Here is a 26,512-nt window from a genome sequence, read left to right as displayed (position 1 = left end):
ACTGTGGTCAGGAATCTGGGGTTGGTCCTGGCTGCCGGATTCTGCACGATTCTGGGAGAATGGAGCCCATGTTTGCCCCTGGAGCTGCCAGGAGCGTCTGTCCCTAGGGCCATTTCTCCTTTCACGGTGGCCTGAGGCCAGAAGCCCGTGTCAGGGCTGAAACTTCGAGTTGACAGACCAACCCACTCGGCTTTCGTCTCATGCAGGACATCCGCCTGCACCCTTGGTGTCCAGCCGGCACCCCAAGTCCCTGGCCTGTGTGCCGTAGCTCCCCCGTGTCCAGTGCTGGGTTGCCCCTTTCCTGCTGTGGGCTCAGCAGCATCTGGGAATGAGCTCACGCAGTTCACCCTGCACTTCTGTGTACCCAGGTGGACAGGTGGCTGTGTCGGGGAGGCAGAGGATGGCAGGGCTGGCACAGACCCAGGCTCAAGCCCCAGCTCCAACGCCCGGCAGCCGAGCCCCAGCCCCTCAGACATGCAGTGTGGAGAAAACAGTCCTCACTGCCCAGGACCGAGCCCAGGAGCACACATGGAGTGCCGAGAGCTGCTGCGGGTTATGATGGCTTTGCTGCTGCAGCTCAGCTGATCATCTCAACCACGTGTCAAGGGGACATCACTGAAGAAACTCAGTAAGAATCAAAGAACACCTCAACACACTGGGGACCTCCTGGGAAAGTCCCCAAGAGCGCAGAAACCCACCATGAGCCTGAAAGGTCAGTGACTTTACAGAAATCCCAGTGGGAAAGTCTGCAGGAGTCTCTGGCCTCCCTAGTCTCCCAGGGGCCCCTGAGGGTCAGCAGTACCCAGACCCCACCAGCACCATGCACCCAGGGCAGGCTGCACAAGGGTCAGGCTGGAGAAACCAAGATGAGGGAGTCGGAGCCCAGGGCTCCTGAAGGCAGGAACAAAGCTGAGGGGAGAAGGCGCAGGCTTCTAAACTGCGCAGAAACCTCCATATTCACACATACCTTGTGCTGGGCATGGGTCTGACTTCACTGGTTGCAACAATGAGGCTGGAAGATGGCTCAGCAGAGACCCCTGAGGCCCCCAGAAGGCCATCACCCCTTACTCATAATGCCCATCCCCCACAGCCCACCCCACAGGAAGAAACAGTCCACCATGGCCCAGGGAGAGCCATGTCCACATTTGGGCACAGCCCGTGCAGGGAGGCCACCGCGGCCCAGGGAGAACCGCAGCCATGTCTGCTCACAGCCTGTGCAGGGAGGCCACTGTGGCCCAGGGAGAGCTGCGTCCACTCCCGGCAGCCACATTCAGCAGGCCCAGCCTCTGCATCCTCAGGCAGTCGGTGCCATCGCTGGACCCACACAGTATCCTAATCCTAGCGGCCTTCTCAGCTGTCTTCCCGTTCTGCTCTGAGAGCTCGAAGCTGGCAGGCGGTGGGTGTGGGAGATGTGGAGGGGCGTGGGCCCAGGACCCTTCCAGGAGGAGGTCTCCAGGCACCCAGTCAGCCGATCTGCTCTGTGTCCTCCTGACAAAGCAGGGTGAGTTGGTGGAACCACTGGGAGGAGGGCCAATGGGGCCCTGTCTTCAGCGGTGCAACTTGATCCCTGCAGAGCCTGAGGGTCTCAGCCTGGCTGGAACCCACCCTACATCCAGCAGCCAGGGGCTCTGCTTGAGCTCTGGTCCTCATCTCAGAAGGCGGCCAAGGCAGGGACTTCCCCTGGACCCTGGCCTGAGTCTGCAATGGGGCACTCAGGTGGACAGTGCAGCACAGACAGGAGACACTCAGGAGAAAGAAGGCCCCTGGGCCCAGGAGGAGCCTGAGGCTGGAGGCTGGGCCCGATGCAGGAAGGTCTCCGGGAATGAAGGCGGGGAACTGGCAGTGGTGCCCAAACAGGGGTGACCCCAGCAACATGACCCCAACATCAGGCGATCTGATGGAAGGTGGAGGGAGGGGTCTGAGTGGGTGGGCCACCATGGAGCTGGGGCAGCTTGAGCCCAAGACACCAGGGAGGTTGTGGGTGCCTCTGGTGTCAGGCTCAAGGCGGGAGACTCCCACAGCTCTGGAGGGCTCCCCCACGAGGCGTCAGGATCACCCACCACACACCAATTTCACCTCCAAACAGGAGGCTCCAAACCTCACTAAAAAGTACCCAGCTAAGACGCATGAGGGCCTCAGAGATTCCGAACATGTGACTCGAGGCAGCCGGAACCCTGTGCCTGAGGGTGACATGCGGAACTCACAGCTGGACCCACTGGAAACGGAGACGGGGATGGGATCAAGCTGCCGTGTTGTCTCGCCAGACGCTGTGGAACCCACCTGGGGCACAGTGAGCGCCTGCCGGGCACCGCCATGACTCCCCTCAGTTTTGTGATATGTGTTGAGAGGTGCTCACACGCCCTCCTCACGTCTACACGAAGGCTGCCAGCTCCAAAGCGCAAGGCGATGGCCCTCCCCAGGGGCCTCCCCGCAGGCACGAGGCTCCACTCCCAAGGAACGGCTGCCCGTGAAGACAGGGCCCGGCACTCACCCCAGCCCCACACCTGCCGAGGAACAAAACCTGACATACTTGCCAGCTGTCTTCTGCCTGGAGCCTTGGAAACACAGCCCACTTTCAGCCTTCCTCAAGGTTGCCCACAGGCCATGCCCAGGCATGGGCCCAGTGTGGTGGGGGCATGTGGATTCTTGGTCACTGGGTGCTGCTTCCACCCCCTGCATCTCTGGTTCTGATCAGAACCACACGTGGTGAAGAAAATGGAACGGGAAGACCCAGTACCTTCCATGGAGCTGCACTTTGAAGGCGCTGCTAGCAACAAAACCTGCCATCTGCCTGCTGCACCAAGGAGGGCGGAGGGTGAAAGCACGCGCATCTGAGCAGGAGGAGGATGGCCACAGGCCCGGAAACCATGGCGGCACACGTAGGCAAGCGACTGCACACTTCCTCGACCCAGCTCCCACAAAAGCCCAGACACGCAGGTTGTGCGGCCCCAGAGGCACGGCGGCCGGTGCCAGTGCGAGCGAGGCACTGGCTTTTCCACGTGGCTCTGACCCAACCCCGGAGAACAGGTCTGCATGCCCCAGTGTGGACACAGTTGATGAGAGCCATGACTTTCTAAAGTAGCCCAAAGGAGACGACAGGATCCAGGTGGACCCTCTGACATGCCCAAGGGTATGCAGAATTCCAAACAGACTCAGCGCAGAAAGAACAGTGGACTCTGCTGCCTGCTCACGGCCACACTTCCCACGTCGGGGTGCAGACCCCAACACTAGACCCGGGTGACCACCGCGGGAGAGACCCAATGCCTGCTCACGGCCACACTTCCCATGTCACGGGTGCAGACACAACACTAGACCCGGGTGACCACTGCGGGAGAGACCCAAGTTCACATGCACTTGAGTCCCCCCTCCCCAGGGAGAAAGAACACTGTCTAACTGGGGACCTGGGGACCTGAGGACCTGGGCATCTGAGGATGGCTCGCAGGGATCTGCACCTGGGATTCCCAGGCGGGTGTTGGGGGTGAGCTGCAGGCCAAGAAGGGCACCCTGAACCATTCAAAGGCACGGAGGCCCCTTGTGGACCCAGGACTCCCCTAGCCTGGATCTCAAAACAGAGGCAAACCTCTATCTCCACCTCACTGGAAACGACCTGAAACCATAACTTCTCCATCTTCCTGTAAACACGATAATCCTTGACTCAAATTCTCAAATTTATTTTGTGACTTTTCTTAGGAATACCTCTAAGAACTCCAGCATACAGGATAAAAGCAGAAACTGTTCTTATGTGCACAGCACATTCTTCAGAAGCATTACTTTGAAGAACAATAAACAATTAAGAAAACTACATACCAGGTTTGAAGGTAATTAGGCAGGTCCTGTTCGTACAAGTTCCTTCTGGAAAAATCATTATCTGGAAGTGGGAGGAAGAAAAAGATCAGCATTAAACTGTACATAATTATAATTCAGAGCTTACAGATGCCAATCTTCACAATATATTTTCTTTGCTACTGACATAATTTAGACACTGGACTCAGATTCAGTATCTAAATTATTAAAATGCATTCTGGAAGCACACACTGACTTGCACTCTGCTGGTTTTCTGAAACTGTGGCAGCAGTGTCAATACACAAACAGCATCTGTCTTCTTCAACTACAGCTCCTGGAAAGCCAGGTCATCGCGGTGCCCACCTCTCAGACACTGTGAGAACCAGGTGCAACTAAATATAACCCATGGTTGGCACAACATAAACACCTCCTGGGGGCAGCACTCATTCTCATCAGGAAGAAGGCGGAGAGGAGAGCAAAGACCCACAAATGGCAGTGCCTGGCTGATGGAGCCGAAGGAGGGCTGGGACCCCAGCAATGGGCTGGATGAGCAGGGGAGCTGAGCCCCAGTCAGGCAGCACCCTCCACACTAGGGTTTCGGTTCCTCCGATTCACACTGGCCTACAGAAGCAGAAACTGCACTCAAACTCCCAGCCCTGCAGGCTGCTTTCAGTTCTGGGCCCCGCGAGGAAGACAGACCTCAGGCGGGCCAGCATAGGCTCACCCAGACGTCAGGTGGGCCGGCGTGGGCTCACCCTGGCAAGCCCAGGGCCAGGCAGGCCAACTGGGTGGGGGAGGAGGCTGCCTGTGCTTGCGGGGGCAGAACTGGGGCACCCTGGAAGTCACAGCCCTCTAAGGGGCTAGCTCCAGCCAGACCCTGCAAAGCTTCCTGAGCAATCAGATCCCAGACAGTTCTGTGAAATGTCCAGCTTCTAATGCTGGCTCAGTTGGAAGGAAAAGAGTGTCCAAGCTCATGTTGGCCGAGCTGCCCCTACAGCTGGGGTCAGGGCTTCTGAATGATGCCTGGGAACCAGCACACAGACCAGGAAGCTTACTCCAGGACTTCTGGAACCACCCAACACCCAGCAGGCTGACACAACAACTCCAAAATCAGACTGCAACAGGACGGTGGATGAGCAATGCTCTGAGTCAGAACTTAGTTCAAAAAAGGTGATTCAGGAAGCTGAGATGCGTCTGAGAATTGTTTTTCCTTCCTTTAACTTTAAATTTTGGGTGAAAAAAACCAAAGATGCCTGGCAGCACCCTCCTGAGTTCACGTACTCACTAGGAGAAGAGATTCGGAATCCAGCCCCGGAGGAAGGGCCCCAGTTTCTTCCTCCCCACTCCCAAAGTTCGCATCTTTCGGAATTAAACCACTGCAACACAATCAGGGCTGCGCGTGTTACCTGCGGCCACTTTCCATTTGACCGCGCCCGTCTCTTGATTTCTTCTACTGTTTTCCTGCGAGAATCCTGGTCTGACCGGGACACGAACACAGGCCGTATATACCGGATCAGAGCTGGAAGAGAGGAGGGGAGACGGATCACGTGCAATGCACGGCTCCTGCCAGGCAGGGCTGGGCAATGAGGGGGCTGCTGCACGGTGCCCAGTGGGGCAGATGCCCCAGGGCCTGTGCCACGGGTGGGCTGTGAGTCCCTGACTGAGGGAATGGGAACAGCACCTGGCCTTCCCACATCTGTGACAGAAGCAAGCCCTGTATCCTCAGTGCCACAAGTAACAAACACCAAGTCCACGGCACCCACTGAGGACACGGAGCACAGAACGGAAGTCAATGAAAGACAACCGCCAGGAAGCAGAAAGTCTTTAGTCCTGGTCTTCACAGAGGACAGGGTTGAAGGTTCCAGGTCGCGTGGATTGGGCCCCGCCCACCCCGTGTGGGTTGAACTGCATCCCCTAAAAGAGAAGCTGAATCCCTCACTCCTGGTACCGGGAATGGGACCTCATTTGGAAACAGGTGGCAGCAGATGCTCAAGGTCCCGGTTGAGAGTCCCTATGGGAGGAGGAGACAAAGCAGACGATCAAGCTAAAGTCCCAGATGAGGGTCCCTATGGGAAGAGGACACGAAGAAGGGGAGAGAAGGCCAATGATGAAGGAGGCGATGGGAGGATGTGGCCACAGCCAGCACCTTCCTGACAGGAGCCAGGAGGGCTAAGGCAGCTTTCAGAAGAGCCCAGTGCTGCCAGCACTTTGTTCTGGCGCTTCTGCTTCCAGACGGGGGAGAATACATTCCTGTTGTTCTAAGCCACCAGTTTTGTGGTGCTTTGTAGCACAGCCCCAGTTCTAACCACGGCACCCCACAGCCTCCTGGAAGGTGCAAGGCTGGGGTACAAGGGACACCCTGCCATGAAGGCTGGTGCTCAACCAGGGCAACACAGGCACGGCACCTGTCTTTCTGCAAAAGGATTTGAACGTGGAAACGTACTTCTCAGAAGAGCAAACTCTGAAGACTTTAAAATGAAACTACCCCTGAGTGGAGCTTCCTTTTTGAGGACGGTGAGCAGGATCCATGCACGGCACCCCCCAGGCCAACTGAGCGTGTCTCCGACCCCACCATGGGCTCCCAGGCTGCTGCAGGTCAGCTCCACCTCCCCACCCCAGCTCAGTTTCCAGTTCAGTTTCTTTTCTTAGTGTTTTTATTACTTGTAAGGAGTAGCATTTCATGACTTTCATTCTTTCTTGGAGGTTCTTTCCTCCAAGAACAATGAGAAAATTGAAGCCAAAAAAAGAAAATTCCTTCTATCCTGTGGCTGCCTGTTGGTCTGTGGGAACCTCCTGTAAAACCAAAGACATACGAGGGTCTTTGTGGTCTTTCCCATGTCTTGAATCATTTTCCTTTTTCATGATTCCAGGACTGTCTCATCCTTACTCATGGGTTATTCCCAACTCTGCCAAAAAGGACGAAATCAGAAGAAGGAAAGAATGACAGAGCTGTCTCACAGGATGGTGCACGTGTGAAAGAAATGGCCCCGACTGCGTGGTCTTTTGGTGCCCACTGTTTTGGCCAAAGCATCCCATGGTCATCCTGAGGGCACACGGGGTTTGGAGATGCCACCCTGCCACCTTCGCCATCTCGTCAGCTGGTTTATTTCATGAACAGAGTTAAAATTTCAGAAGTTGTCTATAACGGCGAAGAAAAGAACAGTGACATGGGGGCATTTCACGCTCTCCATGGGGTCCGGGGATACATGTGGGGGGTGCAGGGTGAGGACTCTGCATCCCAGAGAAGTCTTGGGCTGTGCGTCTTCGGGTGGGTTGCCCGGGGTGCGTTTCACACTCGAGCACCGAGAACTGGGCGGCGAGGACAGCAAGGAGATGCAGCTCCTCCCCGGGAGTCCTGAGGAGGGAACGGCGTCACCACGCCGTGTGCACAGCCACACTGGGTCTGGCGCATTTTGCCAGCAAGAAGGTGACAGCGTTTTGCTGTCTTTTGGGCATTTGAGCCTCAAACTTTCCTTGACAAGGTTTGTAAATGGATGGTGCAGATATGAAGGTCACTGAAAGGAAACTAACAACGTGAAAATGAAAAAAATCCACCCGGTTGATCACTCTAATTGGTATTGATACATCTAAAAATGAAAATATTTTGAACATTTTCAACACTCATGTCTTCAACAAAGTTGTGAGCTTTCAAAGGGTCCACGAGAGGAACCAGAAGTCACCCTGAGCTGGGACTGGGGAGATGTCTCTGAGCTGGAAACCAGGGAGATGTCTCTGAGCTGAGACCAGAGAGACGTCTCTGAGCTGGGACCGGGGAGACGTCTCTGAGCTGGACACCAGGGAGATGTCCCTGAGTTGGGACCAGGGGAGATGTCTCTGAGCTGGGATCAGGGAGACGTCTCTGAGCTGGGACCGGGGAGATATCTCTGAGCTGGGACCAGGGGAGATGTCTCTGAGTTGGAGCCTGGGGAGATGTCTCTGAGCTGGAACCCTGGGAGACGTCTCTGAGCTGGGACCCAGGGAGACGTCACTGAGCTGGGACCGGGGAGATATCTCTGAGCTGGGACCAGGGGAGATGTCTCTGAGTTGGAGCCTGGGGAGATGTCTCTGAGCTGGAACCCTGGGAGATGTCTCTGAGCTGGGACCCAGGGAGACGTCTCTGAGCTGGGACCTGGGGAGATGTCTCTGAGCTGCAGCCTGGGGAGATGGTTCTGAGCTGCAGCCTGGGGAGATGGTTCTGAGCTCCCGAATCAGAGGGTGCTCCAGGTGCCCGGTAGAGGAGTCATCAGCCACGCCCCACGACGATGGCCCTTTCAGGCCAGGACAGCAGGGAGCAAAATGTGGTTCCTGCTAAGTTTGAATTCTAACAAAAATTTCTGGCAAGCCTGTTTGTCACTGTCTTTCCCTCGCAGGTCCATGGATGGTCTCTGAAATGATGCGACACACAGGGCTGCACGAGGGCCCTGCACACAGCAGCATGGCTGCGGCCGTGCTTCCTGCTGCGCTGAGATGAAGGGCAGTGCTGGGCCACCTGGGTTGGTCCTGAAGAGGTGGACTCCCGGGCCTCTAGCAAGATGGGACTACAACGTCCAGCATCACCGTACCAAACACTCCTTCACGCTGGCGATCTCCACAGGGAAGCACCAAGGGGCACGGGGAGAGCCCAGCCAACGCTCAGGTTCACTCTGGGTGGGCCAGCCCCCCTACCCAAGGACCCCTGCAGCTGCGAGGGTCCCTGGGCACACAGCTCCACAATCCCCTTCCCTGAGCGGATGACGAAGGACCATGAGCCTTTGCCACGGTGGGGAGCACAAATGTGGTTTTCTGGGTGTGCTGGAACCACAGGATGCAAAGGGTGCTGACTGGAGCTGGGGCTGCCCCACGGGCCAGTGGAGCATGCAGAGCAGAGAAACCTGCGTGTGAGAGCCAAGGCCATCCCTCAGATGGTGTCTGCAGTCCAATCTTGCCTCCACTGCCGGCCTGTCCAGCCTCCTCCAGGCTTCCCCAGCCAGCTGAGTGCAGCCAGCCCTAGAACCTCCAGTCCCACCAAGGACCATCCCCGATTTCCAGGCCTGTCCCAGGCAGACTCAGGCCACCCACAACTGCCCAGCTGCAGGCACAGTCTGGACACCCTCCGGTTGCTGCAGGCCCAATCTCCCACGGGCTGTGCCAGGGCTTCCTCACCCCACTTCCAGCCTTCCTATCCCAGCTGTGGCCGCCACCCTCAGTGGTCAGCACCACAGAATGTGTCCCCCCCAGATATTCTCCAGAAAACTGTCACATGAATGCTCACGTTAGGTGCTGCGTGGAAACAGAGCCGGCAGGAGCGCCCAGGTGAGGGCCCCGGCCACAGACGACGCCCCTCCTCCCTGCAGCTCCTGCCCGCAGCACCGCCCACTGCCAACCCAGGACCCGCTGTGCCCCAGAACCTGCTGTGCTGTGCTGATGGCACCTGTGAAGGAAGCACGAGGACAGAACAGGCCCAGCCGCCCTGAAGAGCACCGAGGACAGAGCTCTGGCGGGTCAGGGCTGCACACAGCTGGGTGAGGGGCCACGCAGGGCTCCAGGGCTCCCTACAGTCCTCCCAGAGCAGTGGGTCCATGGGACGTGGCCCCCAAAGATGGGTCCACATGCTGACCCTGGAACCTGTGAATGGAACCTTATTTGGAAAAAGGTTTTTACAGAGGAAACTCATTAAGGATCTCAAGACAAGAGCATCCTGGATCATCCAATGACTGGTCCTTGTAAGAGACACATGGAGGAGAGACACTTGGAGGGAGCCAGGCCAGTCCACCACTGAGGCAGAGGCAGAGGCAGAGCGATGCAGCCACAGCCCAGGATCGCCGGCAGCCCCCAGAGTGGGAAGAGGCAAGAAGGGGCCCCACAGGGTCTTCGGCCCAGAGACGCCTTGATTTTTGAACATCTGGTCCCCAGATGATGAGAGGGTGGGTCTCTGCTGCAGTGAGCCCCCGGCTTTGGTGAGGGGTCACAGCAGCACCAGGTGCTCAGGCCCCTGGGTTCACGGCACAGCCCGGGTGCACAGGCAGCCCTGCCGACCTGCTCCCAAAGACTTCCAGAGCTGCCATCTGATAAAGGAGAGCCACCCTTGCCAAGCAGACCTGGAGCAAGCACTGTAGCCTGTTATGATAGTGAGGGCACTCAGGTGCCAATAAAAATAACAATTACAACAATGAAAATTACACAGGAAACCACAACACAGAAAATGGGGTGCAAGGCCAATGTGCCCGGCGGTGGGGGCTCGATCACTCCCAGCAGCGTGGGGTGGTCCCTCACTCCCGGCAGGGGGGTCTCACTCATTTCCAGCATGTGGGGTCCCTCGTTCCTAGCAGGGGAGGGATCTATCATTCCCAGAAGAGGGGGATCCCTCACTCCCAGCAGCAGAGGGAGTCTCACGATTCCCAACAGAGGGGGGACCCTCACTCCCAGCAGGAGGGGAATCTCTTATTCTCAGTGGCAGGGGGAATCTCTCATTCCCAGTGGACGGGGGGAACTCTCATTCCCAGCAGGGCGGGGTCCCTCACTCCCAGCAGGGGGGTCCCACTCACTTCCCCAGATCGGGATGTCTCTGCTCTCTGCCTTCATCACGATGGAGGACATCGTCATGGTCACAGGGATGGCGTCGAAGTAGGATGAGTGAGGCGCGAGCGTGAGGATGGCCGCCTCGGTGGGCAGCGCCTGCCGCCCCTTCACGGCCACCCGGTGGAAGCCGCCGGCGAACCACATGGTGCGCATGATGGCCTTCAGCAGAAAGTCCACAACCCTGCAAAAGAGGGCGCTGCATCACGCGGGCACACGGGCATGGTCCGCGGTCTCGCGTCACGCGGGCACACGGGCATGGGTCCGGTGGTCTCGCGTCACGCGGGCACACGGGCATGGTCCGCGGTCTCGCGTCACGCGGGCACACGGGCATGGGTCCGTGGTCTCGGAGGCTGTGTGAGGCACAGGGGCAGTCCCACGGGAGGGCCCTCCAGGGCGCAGTCCAGGCCACGGGCTTCCTGTGGTCACTGCTACTGGGACATCTGCTTGAGGGAAGAAAAGATGCCACACCTTCCTGGCCTCCGCCTGTGTCCCCACTGGCTGCGCTCTCTCCTATGAGGGAGGCCGTGGGGCCCTGTGTGGCAGTCACGGCCACGCGACAGGCAGTGCTAAGACAACATGAGACTCCCGAACACAGACAGCACAAGCCCCAGGCCAGAAGACCTCCGGACCTTCATGTTAGCAACTTATTTATCAGCATCCTATCATTTTGAAATGGGAAAACCATTAAAACTCTTAAAATGCATATCGAAATATGGAGGGGCTCAGAGCTGACAGCGGAAGCTGAGACCTGCATGCGAATTTCCCCATCTCATCTCCATAGGAAGCCCGGGGTTCCCACAACCAAGCGTTGTGTTATTACAGTGAGCTGTTTCTGGAAGAAATTAGATGGCCAATAAATTTGGAAAATAAAGTAAAAATCAGCCTAGGTTAACTGAATTTGTGTATCCTCAATCTCTTTTTAAAATAGATACAAATTTAGCCTTTTAAATGTGTGTATTCGCTTTCATATAAGGTTACAGATGAGGCTGTTATTCCACACGTCAGGGAATTGACAGGGAGCAGACGGCCATGGTGTGTGAGAAGCCACAGGCCACACACACCTTAGTCCACAGAGAACATGCTTCACCCTCGTGAAAAGCCACGTCTCACTCGGCCACTGGGTTAAGTGGGGGATCACACTGGGTAAAACCACGGCACAGAGAACCAAGAGCCTGAAGCCTTACTGGATTCACACTCCCCTGGGATGGAGGATCCTCTCAGAAGACTTCCAAGACAGGGGTCCCCATGGATCTGAGCCAAGGCGGTCACTAGGAGAGCACAGAGCCTCTCGTGGGGCCACCCTGGAACGGCCTTTGTGTATGTGGGTGATAAACAATGGTGTAGTTACGTAAGGAGATGCTGGGGACCAACGCAGGATGCTGCTTTTCTAGAGGAGGGGGATTACACAGGCTTGCACTTCTCCACCACCTGTTCAGCTGAACATTTAAAAATGTACTTTTCTAGCCAGGCAAGGCGGCTCACGCCTGTAATCCCAGCACTTTGGGAGGCCAAGATGGGTGGATCACCTCAGGTCAGGAGTTCAAGACCAGCCTGGCCAACATGGTGAAACCCTGTCTCTACTAAAAATACAAAAATTAGCTGGGCGTGGCGGTGGGCATCTGTAATCGCAGCCACTCAGGAGGCTGAGGCAGGAGAATTGCCTGAACCCAAGGGGCGGAGGTTGCAGTGAGCCGAGATTGCACCACTGCACTCCAGCCTGGGCAACAGAGTGAGACTCTATCTCAAGAAAACTAAACTAAACTAAAAAATAAAGATGTACTCTTATGTACGCATGTTATTTTCCACACACACACACACACAAAAAGTACAAAAACAAAAGCCAACAGACAGCAATTGATGCCTAAGATGGAAGAAACAAGGTGGCGGGAGAAGGAGAAGTGAGGCTCCAGAGGATGCGGCAGGCACAGGAGCCGGTTCCGGGCAGGCTCAGGGGCAGGAGAGAGGACAGCAGAGAAAAAGGGATCAAAACCTGGGAAGCCCCTGGAGGAACACACCTGCCAGCCCCCAAATCGAAGTGCAGGGTCAGACCGTGCCCAGGGGAAAGGTACTGGGTGTCAGGGAAGGGAAAAAACAGCCTCTGGTCGTCTCTAAAGATCTTGGAGGAATTTTATACCTAAACCATCCACATGTGAAAACCCGGACTGCTGGTGCAGATGATGGCCTTAGAGAAAAGCTCCACTCGCTGTGGGGTGGGGGCCCAGGACCCACTCACCCCAAGGCAAAGGCAGCCAGTGCAAGCTCAAGGTGCTCAGGTGGCTGGGCAGCCCCGTTCCCAGGCGAGTGTGAATCAGGAGACGGATCTATCTGCATACACAGGAGCGGGGATCTCCATCAGCACCCCCGGGAAATCCACTCCGTCCTACCGTCCTCACACAGACGATACCCAAGAATCCTGAGACGTGTGAGCAGAGCAGCTGCATGGCAGAGAAGCAGAGGCCTGACCCCAAGGAGACAGAAAGGGTGGGCATCAGAAGAGGGGTGCAAAACATCCACCATGCTCACCAAGAGAGTCAGGAAGAACGGGGTGCTCTGAGGGGCATCAAGGAACAAGAAAACACTCTCAGAAACCAAGACTCTCACTGTGGAGACAAGCAACTCACAGGAAAGCCTGGGAAATGAGGAGGAGGAAATCTCCCAGAACATGCAGGGGGAAAAGGAGAAAGGCCGCTGAGGCCTTCATCCCCGCAACGCAGCCGGCGTGTGGAGGTGGGCGGGGGAGGCCCACACATCCAAGCGTGAGGGGCATGCGCTGGCCGCGGCTCTGCAGGTTCCAAATGTTCTGCTGCGACCGGAGGCAAGAGGCGGACTGGGCCCTGGAGAGGACCTGTACACAGGTACACAGCCTGACTGCCGGCTACAGGGCCGGTGGGGCAGGGCAAGGGAAGGGGCCCTGGGGCCACGTCTGGCAGGGCCTCAAGGAGCCAAGTCTGGTGCTGCATGTGGACCGGCCTAGCTGGGTCAGGGACAGCCCCTGGGCAGCTGGTGGGGAGCGGGGAGTCCCAGGCTGAGACGCAGGTGGCAGGAGCTGCCGGCTTCTGGGAGACTAGATAAAGTGGATCGATGCTCAAGTTCAAGCTCCAACCTCCAGGCCAACATACGCGGAGTACCTAGAGTCATCATGGGGATGGCATCCCCAAACTTGGGAACGGACATTCCCACACAGAGCATTCAGGAAAGGGCACCATCATCTGAACTGTCCAGTCAGCCAAGGGGCAGCCCCTGGAGGGGCCTGGCTCAGCTTAGGACTTGGCCAGCGGTCAAGGATTCAGCACCAGATGGTCGGGTTTTGCAAAACGATGCTACGGTTTTTACAACACTGTGTGTTTTGAAAGTAACTTAAAATAGTGCCTTTTGCAAAACTGTGTCATTCTTTCACCGAAAGCCTAAGATTTTTATTTTAGGAGGGTGTGAATGACACTCACTTACATTCAGCAAAAATGCTTTAATTCAGCATCAATCTATTCAAAACCGCAGAGCAGAGCGTAACGTGAGCCAACTGAAGTCCCCACCGACTACATAATTATTATTCAGCGGTACACTCTGAATCTGCTACTTCAAATTCAGCTTTCTCCTGATCCCCTGCGTCCCTAACTACGGTGCTTTTGTGACTAGGTTTCCCTTTGGGGAGTTCAGAATTCAGGGTTTGTTCTCTCTTCCGTTTCCCTTCAAGCACCAAGCCAAGCCCAGGACTGTGCACCAAGGAGCTTCCATTGGTGCTGCTGAAGGAGACGCCAGGGGCTCCAGGGGTGGGATTCAATGCCAGGCAGCACGGGCAGCTTGAGTGCCCACAAGCATCCGTGCATACTCTCACACATGCACACACATTCACCTGCACACATAGGTACTACATTCACACACATGCCACATCGCTCATGGCCACACACACTCCATAGCATATTGTAGCACAAGGCGCGGCCACATAAGCTCATACACATATGTATTAGGACACATGCATCAGTGAACCTCACTATGAAGCACATGTATCGCGCACATATACATCACTTACACATGGGTACACACACCACGTCCACAACCCTCATACACATGTAGCAATGCCCGTCGTACACGGTACATGTGCATAGATACATAGACAGTCCATCCATACACACAGAATGGCACTCCACATGTACAACACATGCAATACGACACATGCTACCAGCACACCCACCATATACACCCATGAACAGCACTCCCTCATCTCACACACGCATAACTCGGCACCGGCTGCTCACATACACGCATGCAACCACACACCTATGGGCACATGTAGCCCTTACTCTCGTGCATGCCACATACACATGTATCGCCACTCCACATGGCACATAATGTACCAGCACATACACACACCGTGTGCACTCCTCACACAACACCCGCTCTCTGCACACATAACAGCAGAGTGAGTACCAGTGAGTCTCCACAGACCCAAATGCCCAAAGATCTCATGAAGCAGAGGTGACAGGAATCCCAGCGTGTCACTGTCATGGTGCACTGTACATGTGCATGAGATGTACACAGGAAAGCGTCTCTGAAGTATAGCTGCTAGAATAAGAGTCCGTCGTGGTCCATTTACCGCCTGATGAAGCCAAGTCAATTATTCATAGACAAGAAAAACCACCAGGGTTAGCACGGGGAAATGCAAAATTGCCCCAAGGCGTCTATTTTGAAAAGTGGAGCCTGTGCTTGCACTGGGCTGCTGCCTCCCGAGACAGAACAGAGGAGGCGGGGAGCTCAGCTCAACAAGGACACAGGGGGTGAAGAGAAAGGGTGCCAGGAAAGCACCATGAAGCCACTGCGACCCACAGCAGCACATTCAGCCAGGTCACCTGCAGCTTAACACCATAGAACCCCCACTTTCTAGCTGTGGCTTCTCAACTCAGCAAAACTGAAAGCCTGACTTTGATATGGCCTTGATTTATTTTGCTTGGTTATATATTTGATACTCAATTCCTATTTTATGGTTAAAACATTTCAAAAACAAACCTCAAGATAAAGCGTATTCTTCAGAGAATTTTAAAAATCTAGAAAGGCAAAATGAAGAACCAAAGCCAGTGACAATCCCATTGCCCTAAAGAACCCAGGCTGCCCCAGGATACTACCACCCAGCGAGCTGCTCAACGTCCACCCACTCAGCAGGGCCCGGAGTGAGGGGACCCCAGCGCCCAGGCTGCCCTCAACGACGACTGCACCATGTCTGCACGCAATGGGGCGGCACACCCGGGACCCTAAGTGGCCGTCTTTCCCCTGCACCTAACTGCGTGTCTGAGTGTGGCCCTGGGTATCGAGGGGAACCGAAGCTCAGGCAGATGTCAGCACCCGTCAGCCTCTTGGCCATGAACACTTTGGTGTACATACAGCCCACAGATCAGACACCTTCCAGAGAAAGGAGGGGCCTGGGCATGTCCACTACACCTGTCGGGGGCCAGGCAGTGAATGCATTAGGCTCTACAGCCACATGGCCTCTGTCCCAACCACCTGGCCTGGCTCCCCACCAATGCAGCCCTGAACATCACGCAGGCGAGTGGGCGTGGCCGTGCTCCAGTAAAACTTAATTTATAGTCAGGCAGCAGCCTCCAATTAACTACTAATAATCCTCTTTCTGAATAAAAGATTCTGGGAGCCCCTTCAGGACAATGAGAGATGTTAACAACACATGGAAGGGTTGTCAGAGCTGTGGTCATAGGACATGAGTGATAACTTTTAAGACACTGAAAATATTTATCAAAATATTTACGATATCTCAACATTTTCATTTGCTAATGGCAGATACTTTCAGGAATTTAAGTGAAACAAGAATTCAGGAATTTAAATGAAACAAATATTGTGATTTAGTTTAATTTTTTGTGGTCTGTTTTGGATCTTTAGTTTAGATGTAATCCTCATCGTGCTTTACTTATATTCCATGCTTAAAAGCCAGGAAGACTTTAGGTCCACAAAGCAAGGGAAAGACGGCCCTGGAGGGGTCGTGCCAGCAGGCAGCAGGCCAGGCCAGTGTTGGCTGACATGCAGTCTCGGAGGGTGGGGGAGGACCCGAGCCTCCTGTCCGAAGGCAGGGCTGGGCCTGGCTCAGCCAGTTGCTGGCCCTGGGGAGCAGCTTCTGCTTTTCCAAGCCTGGCCAGAAATGGGGATTTTGATGTCAAGTTACTGGACGTTTATGATGCGGCAACCTGTTCCCACTTAGCCCACTTTTAATAAGACCAGGTTGGCAGGAGATGCCACGGCGGCCACCTGCCCCCCGAGCAGCCATTCCCCTCATTGCTGCTGCTCTTACACCTGGAAGACGGCCCCTCCCAGGCCCACAGCAACCGTACCAGGTCCAGCTGCCTCTGCATGGGGGCCACTCAGGTGGGGACCTCCCTAGGCAGGAGGCCTATGTCACTGTGGTACCCTGTCAGTGCAGCCCAAGAGGTCGTCCACTCACAGCCTGAGGGTCTGGGGGAGGCCACCATGGACAGGGCCAGAGCTGAGGGTCTGAGGTGGGAGGGGTAAGGGGGCTGGAGTCACAAAGCCAGGAGAGGGTGTCCAGAAGCCTGACTTCCATCAGCAACAGGGAGCCCTGGCAGGTTCTGGAGCAGAGAAGGCCACGGCGTAGGGGTATCTCTGTGCTCAAGGATGTGTCACAGTGGCCACACGTCCTGCAGAGCACTGGAAAATGAAGCCTCAGAGCAGGACTGTGGCGGAGGCGTGGAAGAAGGAGGCAGCAGGGAGGTGGCCCAGTCCCCACTGGGAGGTGGCAGCCCTGGTGGATGCTGGGCTCAGAAGGGAAGGACGGATGGGCTAAGGTGGAGAGACGCAACCCCACTGGGAGAATGGGTTCCCACTGTTTGGCCGCGTGACTCCCCCACAGCACATGCTCAACTTACTTCCGCCACAGGGCCAGGGGCTGCTCAGGTTCCTTCTCCGCAGAGCCCAGGGATGCGACAAGTGCGAGGGGCCAGGCCAGCAGCATCATGGCGGCGGCAACCAGGAGCCGGACCGGGAAGAGCGTCAGTGTCATGAGGGCCACCTGCGGACAGAGGGGGCGTTATCCAGAGAATCCATGTGGGACACCAGGCAGCTCCCCACTGACGGAGGTCAGCCCAGGGGGACAGCGCACCCCGCAGAGTGGAGAACTGGGGAGGGGCTACAGCTGGCACACAGCTGACCAAGGCTGACCAGCACTGACTAAGGCTGACAAAGGCTGACCGGTGCTGACCAAGGCTAACCAGCACTGACCAGCGCTGACCACGACTGACCAAGGCTGACCGGTGCTGACCAGCCCTCACCATGGTTGTGCACACTGACCAGTGCTGACTGGCACGCTCCACGCCCACTGCCAGCTTCCTACCTCTTTACTGGAGCCGCCAAGCGAGTGGCTTGGGAACAACACAGTGGAGCTTCCTCCTGCAAATTCAAGGGCCACTCTGACCCACGGGACACATCCCCAGGCAGCTCCGCCCCCCAGGATACAGCCCCCAGCCCCCAGGCCTCACTCAGCAGTTTCCCCTGAAATCGTTTGTGTGGACATGAGAATGCACATGCCACCCTCGGCAGTGTTGGTGACGTGGGGAGGTAGCTGGTCCAAGGTTGGACCTCGGACCACAGAGAAGACGGCAGAATGAAGCTGTGACTTTCCAGCCAATGGAAGACCCAGCGCAGGAGAGTGGACTGGCAGGAGGGCAGGGGTGCAGGTCAATATGGGGGCTCAGGAAGGCCCCCCACACCAGGGCAGGCCCCCACGCCAGAACAGGCCCCCCACACCAGGGCAGGCCCCACGCCTGGGCAGGCCCCCACGCCAGGACAGACCCCCCACGCCAGGGCACGCCCCCATGCCAGGGCAGGCCAAGGCTGCGGATCCCAGGCAGCCCAGGGTCTGAGGATGGAGGTCCCTCCGGGTGGCTGGTAGGACTCCATGCAGAGGGGCCGGAGGCTTTGGATGAGGGGAAACACCAGTTGTGAGGTGCAGGTTTTGTGCACAGAGACAGAAAAGACCCAGGAGACACAGATCGCAGTCGGCTCCCAGGTGGCAGCCATCCCTCATTTCTGACGCCTGTCATGAGAGCGCTCCCACTGTTTCCTTGGTTTGTCCCTAGATTCTTTTGGGTTCTCAACAGAGACCCCACATAGTCCAAGAGAAACATGCCAGCCACAAGCGTCATTTTAAATTTTCAAGGGGCCACATTTAAAGGGAATGACAATTTAATACATAGTTCATTTTGCCCGATATATCTGAAATATCATTTCAACACGTACTCAACATAGAAGTTGCTACTGGCTGGTTTGCATTTTCTCACGCTGTCTTGGATGTGCAGTGTGCATTTCACTCTCACGGCTTCATGCCACCCGTGTCTCCACCCTGTCAGGGTCCAGTGGTTAGGTCAGCCTGTTGGGTATGCAGATCTAGACCATGTTTGGTTTGCCAGAGGTGGCGACTTCGAATGTGCCTCTCCTTCCCCTGCTTCCGGGGGCTCCTCCTCACCCCAGCTGGGTCCCCGCTTCAGCATGACCCTCGCTGCGCCAAGCAACCACAAACCTGGTACGCTGCCACTGGGGACGACTGTCACTGTTCAACATCGTGTTATGTTACTGGCGTTCAGCAAACGTTCTTTACCGCTGAGAAACCTTCCCAGGCCTCATCCTCCACGAGCTTTGTCTTGCTGTAAATCATGAGTGGGTGCTGAGCGTTATCAGACGGTCCTTCCTGCATCTATGGGGACAGCCACGTGCTGTTTCCCACTTTAATCCACTACTGTGGTGCCTCACGGCCATGGTCTCTCTAACACTAAAAGCCAACTTCAGCACTGTGCCGCTACCTGTGAGGATTGTTTTTTAAAAGGAATTGCTAGGTCTGTTGGGTAACAGGTGCTTGGGACTGTCACCACCTGTTGAGTAAGACGCGCCTGTCACTTCCTCCCGGCGGCTTCCTCATGCAGTCGCCCTACGAAACCAGCGTGCGGCCATGCCCGCCGGCAGCCCCCGACAGCTGCTTCACTGTTTCCAACCCTACTGCCTAAAAGTCCCTCTTTTTCCTTGGGTTGACCTCACTATTTTTGTCAATGAGGAAATCTCTTCCTGGAAGCTTTTGGCATATTTTCCCCTCCCGCTACCAAGGTCTCCCCCCAGCTGCCTTCAAGTTGCCCACCACACTCTCCTTGGGTTTACACCAAGGCTGCTCTCTGGCTCCATTTCTTTTCTTTTTTTTTTTTTTTTTTTTTTTTTTTTGAGACGGAGTCTTGCTCTGTCGCCAGGCTGGAATGCAGTGGCGCAATCTCTGCTCACTGCAAGCTCCGCCTCCCGGGTTCACGTTATTCTCCTGCCTCAGCCTCCCGAGTAGCTGGGACTACAGGTGCCGCCACCACACCCGGCTGATTTTTTTGTATTTTTAGTAGAGACAGGGTTTCACCAAGTTAGCCAGGATGGTCTTCACCTCCTGACCTCGTGATCCGCCCGCCTCGGCCTCCCAAAGTGCTGGGATTACAGGCGTGAGCCACTGCGCCCGGCCTCTGGCTCCATTTCTAATGTTATCTGTGCCTGCCAAAACTTCTAAACCCATGTCGCCAGATATTTTTCTATTTTATCCATCTGCTTACAGAACCATTTCAGATTTGTTCATTCTCTCTGTTGGGACCTAATCATATTAATTTTGGCTCTTATGAGTTCCTCTTTCTTCTGCTTTGAATTTAGTCAAATGTTCTTTTCAACTACTTGAGGGAAAAGCCCACGTCGCTATTTTCAGAAATACCTTATTTCCTGATATTCACATTTAGATCACAGCTTCCCCTAAGGACCACCTGGATTTAATCCCACAAATCTAAGGGGCAGCCTTTTCCTGTATTTGTAAAATTTAGTTTTAAATAGTTCATCCATTCCCATCTACTGGTACTGTTTCATATTTTGTTGCAGTGGAGGAGAGCGCAGTGGAGGAGACCATAGCCTCGGCCTTCAGCCCACCCAGTCCTGGGGCTCCAGGGCCACTGGCTGGGAAGAGGCCACTCCGGGGTACACAAGCCTGGCTCTGCTGTTAAAGCCGACAGCTGGGCTGGGCATGGTGGTTCACATCTGTAATCCCACAGCCTGCTTCACTCCACCTCTGGCATTCCTGAAACAGCACTGCCAGCCAGGCCATTCCACATGGGACCCCCACTGGAAAAGGCTCTGGGGCTGGGGGAGCAACGCCCATCCCCAAACAACACGGGGCATGAATGAGCCCTGGCTGGGGAGGCCCTGCCTGCATCCAGGGTAGTCAAGCTGCTGGTTCCTTAGCACATGGGGTTCGCTGGGCCACCCAGTGGGGGGACGCACTGTGCGACCACGTGACCCTAGGCCCACGCACCCCTGCGCCTGCTCCTGCGCACATAGGGAAGACGGGGAGACCACCTGAGCCTCAACTTACGCATCCCTGCACCTGCTCCTTCGTGCACGGGTTAGACTGCGTGACCACCTGACCCTCGCCCCACACATCCATGCATCCATGCACCTGCTCCTTAGTGCACGGGGAAGACTGCGTGAACAAGTGACCGTCTGCGCCGGCTCCTTCCTGCATGGGAAAGAATGCCTGACCACGTGACCCTCCCCACCCGTCAGTGCACCTGCTCCTGTTGGTGTCCCAGAAGACTGCGTGACCATGTGACCCTCAGCCCATGCATCCTTGAGCCTGCTCATGGTGGTGCATCAGGGAATGCAGCCTGTGCTTCTGGGCTTAGCGGCAGCAAGGAGAGGGGCCTGTGGGCCACAACTGCAAACGCTGACCCTCACCAAACAGGGCTGATGAGTGGAGGGTAGGACCCGGGAGATGGGGAGGGCGTGGCTCTGCTCTGCAGTGCTATGAAAACTGCTTGGAGAGGGGGCCTCTGGGAGCCCCAGGTAGGAGGAGGAGCAGTGCTCCTGGTGAAGAGCCCAGGCATCTCCACCGCTCTGCCTTCACTTCACCCAGCTCTGGGCCTGTGCGCTCTTTCTCTGCCAGGCTTGGCCCACCCACAGGAGCCCAGAGCCCTCGCCAAGGAGAACAGGGCTTGGGAGACTGCTGTGGCTCCTTCCAGAAGCTTCTATGCTCCAGCACCTTCTGCCCACCCTCCTCCACAGGCCTCACCCCTCCATCCAGCCTCAGGCCCACCCACTGGGATCCTTCCTTCCTCATGCCCCCACGCCCTGGTGCAGATGGGTCTGGATGGACTCTGGCCCCCCCGGGAGATGCCAGAATGGCAGAGCTGCAGAGAGAGAAGCTGGCTGGGGCAGCTGCGGCAGCCAAGCCCTCAGCACTGGCGGGGGTGGCCAAGGGAGGTGCTGGGTAGGCAAAGAAATTCTTAGAAAATCCTGGCTAGACCTGAAACTCCCAGAACAATGGCCCTCTAAGGAAAGGGGCCTGGCCATGCGGTCTCCCAGGCAGCGTCGCTGGAGACTCAGGTCGCTAAAGTGGAGGCACTGGGCACAGCCATTCCTTCCCGAGGCAGCTCTGCAGTGTCCACAGAGAGCAGGCGTGCGTTTTCAGACCTGAAGCCACAGGGACACATGGCAGAGAGGGCAGGTGTCTGTTCTCCTCACCTAAGCAAGGTCCAGCACCCTGGCTCAGAGGCTCCCACAGAGGCCCCCTTGGCACCTTCACCAGAGGCAGCAGGGGCAGTGTGCGGCCCAAGACATCACTGTAAGTCATGGACAGGGATAAGCAGGTTGTCACATGGACAAGGCGGGCAGCCGTGGGGAGCCGGAGCAGCCTCCAGGCAGTGTGGCCAGAGGCTGAATGCAGGGAGGCGGAGGGACTCAGACAGGAGAAGATGGACCACACTCTGGGTCACCACAGGTCAGGCCTCCACGTGGCAGCTAACTGGGGAGGACACTGTGGACGCCTGCAGATGCTGAGACCTGCAACCTGACCCTCCTAAGACAAGCTGCTGATGGCTGTGGACCAGCTGTCAACATAGGACCCTGATCACGCTGAGAAATGCCAGTTGGAGGAAGCAATATGGTCACCCTGTGTGTGAGCCATAAATGAGGATTTATAGCATAATCCTATGAGGAACTTTGAAGTCTGAACTATCTGAAAGTTGGCTACGATAGACGAAGGCATCCAGGCAGTGACCTGCCCACATGCATGGAGAGCTTTGGTGCAGACTGCGGCCGCTAAACACCACTTCCCAGCAGAAGGCCCAGGGGTCCTCAGCCAGGCTTACTCCAGGTCACGGGTGGGAAATGCAGAAAGGAAGATGGGATAGCAGGCGCAGCCCACATCGGGGAAGCTGGCAGGGGCCTGGCATGGGGGCTCACGCCTGCAGTCCCAGGAGCATGGTGCAGCCCACATCAGGGAAGCTGGCAGGGGCCTGGCGCAGGCGCTCACACCTGCAGTCCCAGGAGCATGGTGCAGCCCAAATCAAGGAAGCTGGCAGAGGCTCACGTCCTGAGGGCTGGCTCGAGGCCTGCCCAGCTCACACACACTCACGTGGCAGGGGCCCAGCAGCAGCCAACCGAGCCTGGTGCAGGAGCACAGCAGACCGGTGGGAACTGACCCCCTCTGGGTCTAGATGCAACCACCAGCTTCCAGAAAACCCCAGTGAAAACAAGGAGATGCAATAAATCAGAAAATGCAGAGAACTCCACAAAACACAAAACTCCACAAAACACAGCCCAAATCCATTGCAGCAAACAAGGAGGAGCTGGAGGACCTCCACGTGGTCCACACGCACCACAGGCCCGAGGGAGCTCGCTCACCCCTCCACCTTGTGGGGACACAGAGGTGCCATCCATTGCCCGGAGGGGGTCCTTGGCAGACACCGAATCTGCCGGCATCTTGGACTTCAGCCTCCAGAAGAGTGAGAAATCCATGTCTGCTGTTTAGGAGCCACCTTGTCTGTGGTCCTTTGTGACAGCAGCCGCGCCAAGCAGGGCAGGCGCAGTGGGAGTGCACGTGACGCTGGCCTGACCACACACCGTCATTCTCCAGGCTGCGGGCAGGTCCCATGCCCACCGTATTATCACTGCTTTGGTGTTCTGGGTTGAATTTTGCCCCCCTTCCCCAATTCCTGTTGATGTTCTGACCCCCAGGGCTCCAGAGTGTGACTGTATCTGGAGATGTGGCCTTTACAGAGGTGATGAAGGTAGACTGAGGTCATCTGGGGGCCCGGAGCCAATCTGCCTGGTGTCCTTATAAGAAGAGGAAATGAGGACACAGACACCCACAGAGGGACAGCCCTGTGAGGACGCAGGGAGAAGGCGCCGTCTGCAAGCCCAGGAGAGGCCTCAGGAAGAACCAGCCCTGCTGCACCTCGGTCTCGGACTCCAGCCTCCAGGATGGTGAGAGAACAATGTCTGTGGTTTAAGCCCTGTCTGAGGCATTTTATTAGGGAAGCCTGAGCTGAGAAAGACATTTGACCTATGTTTGAAATTTCCCATGACAAAAAGTATAAAAGTGATGACTCTTGGTTTAAATGTAAACAAGGCCATCCTAATGTTGGCCTGGAACTCTCTGGAAGTCTCTGAGTGAAGGCACTGGTGGTCACAATGCCCAGGCCCAGGCTCTCTGATGTCAGACAGCTGGCAAACCCCTCCCTCGTCTCTGCCAAGGCCACCAGGGCCCAAAGCAGCCCCAGGCCCCAGCATCGCCCGGCGTTTCACAATCAGTGCTGAACCCAAAGACGCGACGGTCTCCAGAGAACATGTGGTCCCTCTCGTGTGCACTCAGACCATCGTGGTGCCCGGCAGGGGAGCTGGTGAGGCCCACCAGGCGCAGTGATGCTGCAGCCCCTCCGAGCCCGCGTGTTGGGGATGTCACACTGCAGTGCCCCAGTCAGTGAGGGGCTTCAATGCACCTGCAACAAGGCAGGGGTGGAAGGGAGGCTGCCCGAAGGACGGGGCCCGGAGACTCGAAGGACGCAGGGCTGCGTCACCCCGCACAGGCGGCCGGGGCAGATGCTCAGTGCCAGCCACTCCCTAGCTCTACAGTTAGCGCAGTGGAGGCAGCTCACAGGAATCCTCCCTCCTGAAGGTGCATCCCGACAGTGCTGCTTTAATTCTGGAGAAAAAATTATCCCGACTCCACAGGATATGTAACAGTGCACTTGCAAATCCACGAAAGAACGTTCACTCCTCCCACGGTGAGAGGGCGAGCGCCAGCACACACGGGCGCCTGCCGTCCAGGGGCTGCTGCCACAGCCACATTCTGGGCTGTCTTTGCTTCTCAGACGCTTCCGATTTGTTCATAGAAACAGAGGGAGACTGTGTTCACAGGGAGAGTGTTCAGTCTACCCCATCTCCGGAGGGCACCAAAAGCACAGACCCGGAGACGCAGAGGAAAGACGCTCCTCTAAAGTGAAGCCGAAGGGAAGGGAGGCACGGGGGTGGGGGCTGCAGGCTGCTCCTGGGAGCCCTATGGGTCAGGGCTGATGCCCCTTACCCCACAGCACACGACCTGGGAGTCCAGGTGCTCCACAGCCGGGGAGGGAGGGAGGTGCTCAGTGGGAACTGGGAAAGGTGGGCTCTGGGGAAGGCGAAACAAAGATTCTGGTAAAACACCTTGCTGCCAAATTAACCTGTGCTGGGCTGGACAGACTGGGAGCGCCCACCCTTTCGGGGAGCCCTGGGAGGCAAAATGAACCCAGCACCCACTCCCTCAGACAGCTTCCTAGCCTTCTGCAACTGGGACCACTAAGGATGGCTGGCTCTCCTGCAGGGGAGAGGGGGCCCAAACCTTCATCGACCCCTATCTGGCAGGGCAGCTGGAGAACAGTGCAGTCCCACTGGCGAGGCCAGGGCTCCTCGGGAAGCGAAGGGAATGGCAGCTTCTGGGGCTGTGCAGTCCTTGAAGGCCACTCCAGGGGCCTGGTCTCAGTCATCTCCAGATCCTCCCAAGAGGCCCTGAGGACAGGGGCACAGGCTTCCTGAAGCAGATTAAAGAGGCGAGAGGCAGAAACTGGAAGACCTCGAGGCTGGTTGGGGGTTGGCAGGACCCCACTGCTCAGGGAGCAATCTTGGTCGCTCTTGTTGTTACTTAGGAATTAATAGAAAGCAAGCTATTTGTAACCTGATTTAGATGAGACACAATGAACAAAAACTGGGAACGAGTGAAGGACCCTGGGTGGTGTGAGGCCCCACACAGCCTTCACAGACTTTCAGCAGACCCACCTGGGAGCACTTCAGATCCTAGGGCCACTCCTGACACGGGCAGGAGGAAAAAAGTATATCTAATTTTACTTCGCTTTCTCCTTTTAGAGAAAGAACAACTTTTTTTTTTTTTTTTTTTTTTTTTTTTTGAGACGGAGTCTCGCTCTGCCGCCCAGGCTGGAGTGCAGTGGCCAGATCTCAGCTCACTGCAAACTCCGCCTCCCGGGTTTACGCCATTCTCCTGCCTCAGCCTCCCAAGTAGCTGGGACTACAGGCGCCTGCCACCTCGCCCGGCTAGTTTTTTGTATTTTTTTAGTAGAGACGGGGTTTCACCGTGTTAGCCAGGATGGTCTCGATCTCCTGACCTCGTGATCCGCCCGTCTCGGCCTCCCAAAGTGCTGGGATTACAGGCTTGAGCCACCGCGCCCGGCCGAGAAAGAACAACTTTTGAAAGCATAGCAGTTCTCTGAGGCCTCCCACCGAACGGAGCTGGCACTTCCACCAGCAACCACCACCAGCCCGCCCTCGGCATCTGAGAGCTGGCGGGAGCTTCGGGACTCACCCACTCCCGTCCAGCACCCACAGACACATACCAAGCAAGGCAGCGATAGGAAACGCCCTCCTCTTCTGTCTCCCCAGTCACCAAAACACCTTTATTCATGTAACGTGCCTTCTGGTCCAAACCAAACGCTGCATTCAAATATGGAATCAGCGGTCACGCCCACAATCAATTCTCATAGTTACGATACTGAACGCAGACGCGAAACGTGAGAAACTGGCATTGTGAACCATGCCAGGAGCGCAGTGGGCTCTCTCTCCACACACAACCGCTCTTACCTTGGCAGACACGGCCCACACTCCAGGCGCTACAGACCCCAGGTGAGACCTGCAGGAGGCGGGAAGGGCTGCCAGGAGCGCAGGCCACATCACCGGGACAGTTTCATCAGGAGGAATATTGGATGCTTAGCGGGTATTCCCATTTCTGTTTGCGTAATTTGCTCATTTATATAAATGTATATACATCTTTCGACAAATTTACGTTGGGTTTCTTTTCTTTTTCTCACCCCTGTGAACACCCATTGTC

General features: G+C 56.3%; 1 protein-coding gene across 3 annotated transcripts in view; it reads right to left on the bottom strand.

The window, feature by feature from the left end:
- LPCAT1 (lysophosphatidylcholine acyltransferase 1) overlaps positions 1 to 19,470 on the bottom strand; it is a 42,562-nt gene extending 23,092 nt beyond the window's left edge. The window contains exons 1-7 of one of the 3 annotated variants that reach the window (XM_017849574.1): positions 18,872 to 19,470; positions 18,592 to 18,694; positions 17,687 to 17,742; positions 17,223 to 17,365; positions 10,308 to 10,522; positions 5,190 to 5,302; positions 3,808 to 3,868 (exon numbers count right to left, since the gene is read on the bottom strand). In XM_017849574.1, the coding sequence (XP_017705063.1) occupies positions 3,808 to 3,868; positions 5,190 to 5,302; positions 10,308 to 10,522; positions 17,223 to 17,365; positions 17,687 to 17,742; positions 18,592 to 18,598 (595 nt within the window). In that variant the 5' untranslated portion in view covers positions 18,599 to 18,694; positions 18,872 to 19,470. Of the gene's footprint in view, positions 1 to 3,807; positions 3,869 to 5,189; positions 5,303 to 10,307; positions 10,523 to 17,222; positions 17,366 to 17,686; positions 17,743 to 18,591; positions 18,838 to 18,871 lie in introns of those variants that run through there. The other 2 variants (XM_017849576.1, XM_017849575.1) reach the window with 2 other exon arrangements.
- Between the last annotated feature and the right edge of the window lie 7,042 nt (positions 19,471 to 26,512).

The sequence above is a fragment of the Rhinopithecus bieti genome, unplaced genomic scaffold (genome assembly GCF_001698545.2).
Source record: "Rhinopithecus bieti isolate Rb0 unplaced genomic scaffold, ASM169854v2 scaffold_33330, whole genome shotgun sequence".
Classification (NCBI taxonomy): domain Eukaryota; kingdom Metazoa; phylum Chordata; class Mammalia; order Primates; family Cercopithecidae; genus Rhinopithecus; species Rhinopithecus bieti.
The sequence above is the reverse complement of the archived record's forward strand: the minus strand, read 5'-3'. Positions and strand labels throughout refer to the sequence as shown.